Source organism: Odocoileus virginianus, chromosome 2 (genome assembly GCF_023699985.2).
Source record: "Odocoileus virginianus isolate 20LAN1187 ecotype Illinois chromosome 2, Ovbor_1.2, whole genome shotgun sequence".
Lineage (NCBI taxonomy): Eukaryota > Metazoa > Chordata > Mammalia > Artiodactyla > Cervidae > Odocoileus > Odocoileus virginianus.
This window is the reverse complement of record NC_069675.1, coordinates 84,125,875-84,137,215: the sequence shown is the minus strand read 5'-3', so window position 1 is coordinate 84,137,215 and position 11,341 is coordinate 84,125,875. Positions and strand designations below refer to the sequence as shown.

At 39.6% G+C, this 11,341-nt stretch overlaps 1 protein-coding gene across 2 annotated transcripts in view; it reads right to left on the bottom strand.

Moving 5' to 3' along the window:
- Positions 1-4,467: 4,467 nt before the first annotated feature.
- MBOAT2 (membrane bound O-acyltransferase domain containing 2) overlaps positions 4,468-11,341 on the bottom strand; it is a 102,858-nt gene continuing 95,984 nt past the window's right edge. For both annotated transcript variants that reach the window (XM_020912046.2, XM_070451901.1), the window contains one exon: positions 4,468-10,636. In XM_020912046.2, coding sequence (XP_020767705.2) covers positions 10,411-10,636 — 226 coding nt within the window. In that variant the 3' untranslated portion in view covers positions 4,468-10,410. The remainder of the gene's footprint in view (positions 10,637-11,341) is intronic.

Below are 11,341 nucleotides of genomic sequence, written 5' to 3'. Positions count from 1 at the left end.
ATGATAGCACAGAGTGATGAGGGTAAGTACATATGGGAATAGAGAACCTGTGATGGCAAGGCTCAGGAAGAGCTGCCTACAGAAAAGCATCTCATGTTTGAAGCATAGCATTCATCTCAGTGAGCTTCCCAGCTGGAGCGAGTGGTAAAGAATCCTCCTGCCAAGGAAGGAGACTTAAGAGACGTGAGTTTGATCCCTGGATTGGGAAGATCCCCTGGAGTAGAAAATGGCAACCCATTCCAGTATTCTTGCCTGGAAAATTCCACAGGTAAGAGCAGTCTGGCGGGCAGAAGAGATGGCCAGGCTACAGTCCGTGGGGCCGCAGAGTCAGACACGGTGGACCGACTGAGCACACTCACATTCATCTTGGTGCCCGGCTCACAGCACCAGCTCACTGATCTTTCCTGACTAGTGACAGAGAGGCTGCCCCTCGATGACGAAGAGGAGTTAGTGGGAAGGGAAGAGTGCGGAGGATGTGGTGCAGATGGGATTTCTGGGTAAAGGGGGCAGTAGGTAAGGGGCAAGGGCGAGACTGGAGGAAGGATAATGACCCAACCTGACTTGAGCAGAAGGTGCCTTAGCCTGTTCAGACGGCTGTGACAAGGCACCAGAGACTGGGTGGCTGATACACAACAGAAACTTCATCACAGTTCTGGAGGTTTGAAGTTCAAGGCCAGAATGCCAGCACGGTCAGATTCTGATGGGAGCCCTCCTCCAGGGTGCAAATGGCCAACTTTTTGCCGTATCTTCACATGGTGAAAGGGGCAAAGGAGCTCTCAGGAGTCTTTTTAAAATTCAATTTTATTTTTTTATTGAAGTATAGTTGACTTACAATGTTGTGTGAGTTCTGGGCATACAGCAAAGTGATTCAGTCATTCATATGTATATGAATATTTTATATGTATATGCATATTTTATACATATATATAAATATTCTTGGTTAGATTCTTTTGGAGTCTTTTGTAGGGGCAATAAACCCTATTCATGAAGGCCTGCCCTCATGACCTAATCACTCATCCCAAACTTTACCTCCAAAGACCATCACCTTTGGAGGTAGGATTTCAAGATGAACTTCGGGGGACAGATTCAATCTATGGCACTATGTCCATACTGGGAAGGGGTAAATCGGGAGAGAGAAGTACGCTGAAGGCTAAGCAGGGGTCATTAGATCATGGAAAGTTTTGAGTTTATCACAAAGGCTTTGGTTAACACTTTCATTTTTGAAGCAGGAAAATAAACACCCAATCCATTGACTTCAGAAAGATGACTCAAGGCCGCATTTTGGACTAACAGCTAGAGGATGGAGGACCAGTTGGAAGGTCGTTGCTACGAGCTAGGTGAGGAATGGGGAGCCAGGGCTGGTGGAAATGGAGCCACTTGTCCAGGAGAGAGGACACATGGGGGCTGGTGACACATGATGGTGGGCAAGGCAGAAAGGGTGAGGGGATAGACAAGCTTCTGACTTGGGAAATAAAGCAAACAGTCACGACATTTAATGACCTGAGCAGGGCAAGAGGAATCACATGATTTGAGGGTGATGGAACAGGGTGACAGGTTTGGATGTTCTGAGTCTGCTTATGATTTCCGGGTGGAGATATTTAGCTGGAGTTGGGAGTGAGGGGTAGTTAGGGGACAGAGGTCTGAGCTGAAGGTAGGACCAGCTCAGAGGACCTACGTGAGCAGATGAGTGTGTGAACTGAAGCCAAGACGAGGGATCTCGGCTGACTTAAGAATGATTCTCCAGAGGTAGGAGAAGCCAGGGACAGTTTCACAGATGCTGAGAAAAGAACCTCAAGAGAGTGGTCAACATAACCAAATGCGGCAAAGACTGAGCAATACAAAAAGAGAATTAACCACCCCATACAGCAAGAGACAAGAAACGACCCTTGCAGAAGTGGCTCAGTGAGTGTTGGGGACAATTAAGAAGCAGGGGTGCCATGCTGACTCTTTCTGTAAGATTTATTTTAGAGGTTCAGGATTGTAGGATGGATTTCCAGTACTTGCTATTTTACCTTTCTATAGCCTCTTCTTGAGGCTGATGACTCATGCATTAAAAAGGCATGGAGAGAGAAAACAGGAACTCAACTTTCCGGGGGACTGGCAGCCCCTCTGGCCAACTGGAAAGGCCTCATCTTCTCATGGCTTTTGGTCTCAGGATGCTGGGCAGCTGATTTCCCCACTGACAGTTATCAACAGCAGGCAGCTAAGCTCAGATCCTAGGCCTGCTTTTCTAAGACTGTGGTCATGCTCATCCTGAAAAAAAGTGATGGCAATGGGTGAATGGCACCCCTCTCCTGGGCACAGAGCGTCCAGCTGTACCCTGGCTGGTAGATCGAGACCTACCCTTTTGCTGGGAGGAGTGTCAATCTGGGCTAAAGGACACCATGGGTGTCATTTGGGATGATGCAATAAAAAAGACGACTCAAGCACAAAACAAAGCAGACTCGAAAAATAAAAGATCCATCATAATAGAAAGGATCTTACCAGTAAAGAGAAATGCCATATTTTAATGACATTAAAAATCTGACCAGACATGTGGCTCTAGCAATAAGCAGGCTGAGCCAACATAACCCATCTTGCTATAAACACCAAGAAAACTATAGGAAAGTGAGCACAAAATAATTTTTAAGTCACATGGCTAAGCTTTTAAGAATTAAGGTGATCAGATGAAAAGCTTACCCCAAAAAGCTCACATTGATGTAGTTGTGACTTTCGAGGAGGGAGGGGAAGGGGGAAGAGGCAGGGGCAGGTGAGCTGGCCCTATGTGCAATGTTCTTTTTATGAAAAAAAGAAAAACTTTAAACCTAACATGGCAAAGCAAAACATCTGTTCTATCTGAGTGGTGGGCACATAAGAGTCTGTTTTATGTGCTGAACTATATGCTTGAAATTGCTTGTAAAGTCTTATTTTTAAGCACTGGCTAAACTCAATATTTTCCTATTACTTCCATTTCTAACTGGGAGGAATGAAATTATTGTTAAATAGAAGGTCAGCACATAGTAGATCAAAACTTGCATAACTCTCCTTGTTTTTATTGTATTTGTGTAAACACTATAAATCCCTTGACATATGCTTTTCTCATTGGAAAAGACCCTGATGCTGGGAAAGATTGAAGGCAAAAGGAGAAGGGGGTAGCAGACGATAAGATGATTAGATGGCATCACCAACTCAGTGGATATGAACTTGAGCAAACTCCAGGAGAGAGCGGAGGACAGGAGTCTGGCATGCTGCAATCCATAGGGTCACACAGTTGGACATGACTTATGAACTGAATAGTAAACAAACTGCTTTTCTAAATAGTTCCCCTTGCATCTCTTTCTCAGCCCAATAAAATGCTTCCTTGCAAACCCCAGTGCCAACTCCTCTGTGTCTCTTCCTGCCCCCTGACCCCACCAATAGTTCTTGGCTCTAATAAAGCATTTACCATATTATACGGTGACTGTTTATTAGCTCTTCAATGGCAAGGACCTGATTTGTTCTTTCGTTACCTAATACACTGGGATGGAACTCATTAAATAATTGTGGAATGAAGAGAGAAAAAAATACAAAACCTCTTGCAATGTTCATCTATAAACAAGGGGAGTCCTGTTATTACCTGGCCTCCCAGCCTCTCCTACTGTGAAGTGAATCAAGTTACCTTCGCTGCTGAGCCTGTCAGGACAAGCCGATGGAAGTACTGTGTTGGCGAGCAATTCCTGGTCATGGCTCAATTTCATGAACCTCCAAATGGGGTCATTCAAACCTGCCATCGCTGCCTTCCAGGAAGAAAGGACTGAAACTGGACTTACTCTTAGGTATTCATCTAGCATCTCTGTACAAGTACGATGTAGTATGTTTTCTCCAGCGATGTCCAAGACCGCGTCTGCAAGAGCCGGAAGTGCACTCCAAAATTCCTTTAAGTCTGTAATCACGGTGCAGAAACGCATGGCTGCCCCAACACTCTGCTTCACAAAAGCAAAAACCAGATCCAGAAACAAGTGCAGTGGACGTGCCAACAGCAGGACTGGGAAAGTCAACTCTTCTTTGTAATTGATGACAGGCAGCATCTTCCTCACCTTGCTGTTTGTTCTTTATATAACATAAAGTCACTAAGTCGTGTCCAACTCTTTTGACCCCATGAACTGCAGCACAGCAGGCTCCTCTGTCCTCCACTGTCTCCTGGAGTTTGCTTAAGATCATGTCCATTGAGTCAGTGATGCCATCGAACTATCTCATCCTCTGCTGCTATATACTACTAACCTAAGGTTGTTCTAATTGCCTCCCCAAGTGTTTCTAATTGACAATAGTTTCTTTTGAATCTTTTTTCTTTTTAACCAGTTAAAAAGTCAGAGACTCCTGGGAGTATTACCACCCAGTTGAAGAATCCTTCAATGAAAAAAGACCATTACTTCTCATGACTGTTACTTCTGATAGTCAGTTCTAGAGACTGAATTTAAAGCCTCTGCAATTAGCAAACACACACATACATATTTTAAACTACTGTTTAATCATTTTTAAAGACACACAAATTAGAAAAAAAACATTTAGATGTTCAGTTAAAAACATCTTTGAAACCCAGCAATAAGCTACCAGTGCAGCTCTTGGGACGCAGACTAGAAACGTGTGGTTATGAAATATCACGTCACAGTGTAACGGACACAGTGGTAGTTTTCATTTACCAGACAACAGGAACTAGTTCATGGATCTGTCAAAAAATAACACTTCTTTAAAAAAATATTTTGGAATCATAAAAACATAAAGCACAGAACACCACAATCTATTCTTTCTCCCCCAGGGACGGCAAGTGAAGGGCTTTGAATACCAGCTGCTGGAGGTCGGAGCCCCTCCTTTTGGGGTGACAATGTTCAACTACTCCTACGCAGACATCAAGATGCAACCTTTAAATGAAGGCAGGAATGAAATCACACATTTCCATGCTCTATAGAGGAGGGTTTCTCTTGTTTTGCCACAATTATTTTTACTTTCATTCCTATTGCTTTCCATCATGCTCCTGCAGGTCTGGGGAGACAGCTGTGTACAGGTGACTGAAGATGGAGCGAGTGTGCTAGACATTTGATTTCTCTGTCCTGTAATAAAAAGTCAGGAGCAAATGTACTTCGATGACAAACCCGTAGATACAGAACCAGAAATAATATCATAAAAGAAGCATATCTGAAATTCTTTACATGTGTTTGCCCTTTAGTAGGAAAAAACAAAGAGGAATATTAACAGATCAACTTCTCAAAGTTACTCCAGCACAGAGACTGGGCAGGATACATTTATGACTCCAAGAAAAAGCAGCCAGTCACTTTTTCCATTTCAAATGTTATTAAGAAAATGGTTAGTTATTCCACTGATGGTGCTCTGTAACTTTTGGTTTTCCATCACTATTTTCATTTCTTTTTATAGTAGCAAAATTTGGTAAAATGTGACTGGAGAGATGGTTATGCATCACCGAGTAAGCTTTAGATAGTCATTTTGCATGGATCTTTATACTCTTATTTATAGAACATAAAGTCTCTGGGGTTTTTGTTTCTTTGCTTTATAAAAGGTGTACTGAAAGAAGACAGTTAAAATGTTTTAAAGGCAAGACAGATTAGTTGGCATAAAAATGTGTCTTTAGGCTCCATTTCAGAAAGTCTTCTCAATCAATGACCTGTCGACTCAGTTCTTTATTGGGGTTTGCATAATGTTAAAAACCTCTTAAAATAAATATTATCTGAAAATACATAAAAACATTATTAAGCAGCCCACCAAGTAAAATGTAACTGGCTGCATGCTCTGTACAAGAGCCTGAAAAAGCAGCTTAGTCGTTGATTCTAAGAGCAGTCCTACAAAATGCCAATGTGGAAAATTTCATTTAAAATTTTCTTGTGTAATAAATTACTATAAATAGATTTGACTACGTGGTGCTGAAGAAAAACACCATAGAGACCCTCTGCATCCTAGTCTTGCAAATCCACATTTCAGAGTGGCATTTCTCTTTTTAATGCCAATCTTCCTCTTCCCAATAAAGAGTGTGCCCTAATACACAAGCACTTTTACAAGGAAGGACTGTAGAAAGCAGAACTTCAGCATCTAACTTTAAGTGTATAAACGATCAGGTGTTTGTTAAATGTACACTGGGTTAAGTGTAGCTTTACTAGGTCCTTGAGGGCAGTTAGGATTACATTTCACAGTGCTATTTAGAGTTCTGTACCTCTGTCAAATCTGGTATATTCAACTTCAGCCAGGATGGACTATTAGTGGCTGAATAAAACTCCACAAAATACTGGTTTATATCTAAAACTTGGGACAAATGCTTCGCTGATACAGTAATAAGAGGCACCATTCTGAAACAATTACTCTCTCAAGTAATTTTTTTTCCTTCAACTAAAATGCAGAACTCTTCAAATCAATAAACTAATAATTTAGACAACTTAAAAAAATTGTCCAGAGGTGGTCATGAATTTACAAATGAAATTTACAAGGTATACATTTTAAATAGGAAAGATTTTTGTCCTATATGTCATCTTGTCCTTGAATAAAAGTATACATTTTAGGATTATTTTAATGGAAACATTTTAAAGTAATTATTTTCTGTAGTTTAAAATAAGGTATAACTAAATTTTCTTTAAATGAAATAATATTTGAGAAGTTGGCAAACCCTGTCCAATAAAATGTCAATTCATATAAAATATTTTTTAGCATATATCTTCTTCAATTGTACATAACACAGACAGAAACCAAAAAAGCAGAAAAAGCAAAAAGAGAAAATATTTTCTTCAGTGGACACTATTTCACTATGAAAGCTTCATTTTAAGGGCTGTATTCAGTAGAAATGGAATGCTGCCACGCCTTCTGAAATAATGGATTGTAAGGTTTTCCTCTGTTGCCTCAAAAACCTTTTGAAAAGTCAGGGCTTTGAGCTCAAGTTGTCAAAGTAAATGACCATGAAGACAATCCTGATGGTGACTCTTAACAGATGCTATGAATGGTTTCCAATTGTTACAAACACAACTGCTCATAAACTTTGGGAAGTCACCCTCTGGGTTTCTTAAGGGAATTTCCTCTGGAGGGCAGGTCACAGGTCACAAGGTTCCCTAATGATGGGGCCTGACAATACCCAGGTCTCCTCCAAGGACAATCAGTGCTTTGGTTCAGGTTACCTCCATTTTTCATTTATATATGTATATGTACATATATATACACACACACATATATATAAAAGTTTAACTTCTCTATTTTATTTTTGGCCATGCCACACAGCATGCAGGATCTTTAGCTCTCCAACCACGGATCAGACCTGTGCCCCCTGCATTGGAAGCTAGGCATCCTAACCATTGAACCACCATCCCTTACCTTCATATTTAAAATTCATTCTTTAATACTGCGATTTTTTTTCCTCAAACCTGGTACCTGTGGAAATCCTGTATGTCAATTTCACATAGTGGGAATCAATTAACAAAAATACTTTTTAATCAAAAGTATGGTGGAGGCATAAGTGGTGGCTGGACATTTTGGAAGCCAAACAAACCTTCTCTATTATACTGGGTATTTTAGAAGCTAAATAAATTTCTTCAATTACCCTGAGCTCCGATTAAAAATGTTTATTTTAAAAACTAAGAAAAAGCTAGTTGTAAGTGGTGGCAGGTGAGATACATCAAAATAAATTAACTGCTATGGTTTCAAAAAATAAAACCACGGGAAAAAGAATTATTTTGTTCATTTTTTCCCTGAGTAGTAAAATAATAACCAAAAATATAACTGGAGTGGTTACATGAAAATTGAAGAATGAAGAAATAATATAAATATGAACTGAATCCTGTTGATTAAAAAAGCAATCATATATTACAATGAATCCCTTTAACATAGTAGAGATACACCAGTTTTCAATTCTTCTACCATAATTAGAAGTAAAGTATTAAACCTTACAACACTTCAAGTAGATATATTCAATTTACAGAGCACAAAAAGTCTCTTCTTAAGGAGGAAGGTCAAGCTGAGAATAAGAATTCTTTAGTTTGTCTTGTAGATTGCATACTTAACAATCAAAATTTCGCCAAAATTAAAGAAAAGCTATTCAAAAACCCATGTCATACAGAAACAAAAATCTAGATAATCCAGGGGGATGGAAATCAGTTGGACTGTATATATATATATGATGTTGTATCTTCAAAGTAATTGGAAAATTCATCAGTCACCTTGCTTTCTAGATGGTAGTGCTATGATAACATTCACTGAGCAAAAAAAATAGCTAAGAGTGATATTAAATTTACAGGCTGAGAAATAAAATATAATCAGATAATAGAACTAAATCATGATTATTTGTTAATGACTAGGCAGGCTGAACAAAAAGATCTTTTATTACCCTTTCTTGTTTTCATTTATGACATGCCTAGACTTGTGTTTTAATCTCTAAATTTGTTTAATTTTTCTTAATAGTGATCAGATTCTCTGCAGCATTTAATGGAGGAGGCATGGTATGGGGTTGGGGTTGGGGGAGCAGATACTTTCCATGATTACTCTTTTCCAGCCTCTCACATTCTACAGTTCACCTAAATCCAAGTGTGTGGGAAAACAGAAAATTTATTTAGCCATCCATCCTTTCCCAGGAGGTAACAGGGCATGGCTAACTAACCTTATCAGGTGGGGGCAAAAAATTACCTTTAGAAAAATAAAAACATTTCATATCAACAAAGACAAGGTTATTGCTAAAGTTCTGGGAAGGTGTTTTTGCTGATTAGACCTCAGAAGTTCCAAGCACATTTCCTTTTCCTTTAGTCTTAAAATGAAATACTACACAGCTTAAGCCAAAGAGTTGTTCTGTTGTTAACTTTCATTTGCAAATTTATTAATGACGGAAAAAAAAAGAGACTCATCATAGATAGGCAATTTGCATTTAAATTTAAAAATTTAAGGCAAAAAAGAAAATAAATTCCACAAAAGAAGGATCACAGAAAAGTAAAGTCAGAAGACCCTGCCCATCCTCTCCCTGTTGGCCCATTACTCATCACCCGGGGCCACCGGAACCCTGATACCAAGCTGGCACCACAACCCTCTCTGCTTTCACTACTGCAGCATCATAAGACTGTGGGATCAAAGGAGGAACGAGCCACTGAAGGCGAAGTGAATTATGGTGAAAATGGCCTGTAAGATAAAAAGCACACTTTCTGCTTCAAGAATCTGAAACTCGTTAACAAGAGTTAACGGTAAAGCTTTCACTGGAGAAGTTAAAAGAGTTTGGAAAATAATTTATATTGTTCTCTACAAGGGGGGCTCAGACCAAATGACTTTTAAGTTTCCATTTTCCTAAAACGTAACCAAATACGAATTCAACTGTTCAAGGATTTAAAAAGTGATTCACTAGACAGTAATTTCACTCAATGATGTCTCTTTCAAAGCCTTCAAGCAATCTCCCGCTATTACTTTCATTATCCTTTTATAACTTTATATAACTTATGTCTGATACATTTCTTAAAAATCCAACGTGATTATAAAGTTATTGAACTTTTATGTCTTACAGGATCACAAAGAACTCAGGTAAAGAGGGGTGAAGAGCACTTCCACTGAGCCTTGGACCCCTGCCACATGCAGGTGTGTGTATGCACACAGATGCTACGGGCCGGGTGCAGCGCTTCATTCATGCCTGCCTTCTCATTTTTGTCATCTTCTCTCTTTTTTGAAGAAGAAGAATAAGCTTAAAATATTACATCACCAACCTTTCATTATGTTTAAGTAGTCCTTCCTTGAGGGTTCTCTGTCTGACACAGGGTGATCAAATTCTCCAGGAAAATAAACTACCTACAATTTGGCATCCGCCACTGCTTACACTTCTACTACATACTGTAATCATCTGAGAAACTTTAGGAAAACCCTTCAAATACTGCGATGTTTATTGCATTTTAAAGTATCCACAATCTTAAATAATCCTGTTCAAATTCTTCTGGAATTCCCGTGCAGCACACAATATCAAATAGTGAAAGAATGTTCGCAGTGCCACACTTGAAAATACGTGCCACACTTGAAAATACCATTTAGGAAACAACAGTTTAGGAAACAAGAGGGTTTAAGGCAAGACATTCATTTGGAGAAGTTAATTTTTCTCAGTCATCCAGAGTGACATGATTATTTTTCCCTCTCTTCAGTGCCTTGGGACATACAGCGTACATTCAGCAACAGGGCACACATATGACTCTATGGACATATGCTGAGGTCCTGAGTGCCCATTGAAATAATGGAAATATTTTTTGATAAGGCGTGGCCCACCAGGACATGGCATGGGAGGGGTATTTCGCTCCATTTCCAAGCTGGTATACAGGGAATTCCCTACCTAAAACCGGCCGATTTCCCCCCATGTGATCTCTTCCCCAACAGACACAGACCCCTTGAAAGGTGCTAAGATTGGTTCCCCTTAACATACAGAAAATAGCCATCAGAGTGCTTTCCTCATCATTGCTTTAATGATGAATGTCTAGAAGCTATTTCTTGATTCTGATTGCAAACATTGTTTGTTGTGAAAAAACTATTCTGTCCCAAAGAATTTTCTCTTTCATCAAACTTTTTGGATCGTGACAGCTGAACGTTTTCATGTATACTCTTTCCTTTTTGTTTTTTTTTCACTGGCAACAATAATAATACTAAGATAGCAGCAAAGTGAAGGCTGTAATACCAGGAGCTAAAAGAAAAAAAAGGAAAAGTTTACTTTATTAGATTCTGATAATTAACAGGACCTAATTTGACATCTATCACAACTGTCCCAAGCCCCTTAGGATGTGTATATTTATTACATTATTCTAGAAGAACAATCCCCCTTAGATGAAACTCGAATCATATATGCCTGTGGGTATTTATAAAGCAGTGTATAAACCTAGGCCAATTACAAGCGTGATACTAGACATCATATTACATTCCTTTCTAAGGGTCCTAAGGCCAGAACTAAATAAAACAAAAATAAAAATTTACTTATTAATAGCTGCAGAGATCTGAAAATATCTCTCAAATCTGCAGAGTCAAATATTGAGTAAAGAATAGGGGTGGTAAAGACACAGTAAAAGCCCTGCCTGCTACATACTGTCCTTAATTAAGTTACAAGTATTCCAGTGATGTCATGCTGTTGTTGTGAAAGTTGCTCAGTCGGGTCAGGCTTTTTGTGACCCCATGGACTATATAGTCTGTGGAATTCTCCAGGCCAGAATACTGGAATGGGTAGCCTTTTCTTCTCCAGGGGATCTTCCCAACCAAGGGATTGAACCCAGGTCTCCCACATTGTGGGCAGAATCTTTACCAGCTGAGCCACAAGGGAAGCCCAAGAATACTGGAGTGGGTAGCCTTCTCCAGTGGATCTTCCTAACCCAGGAATCAAACCAGGGTCTCCGGCATT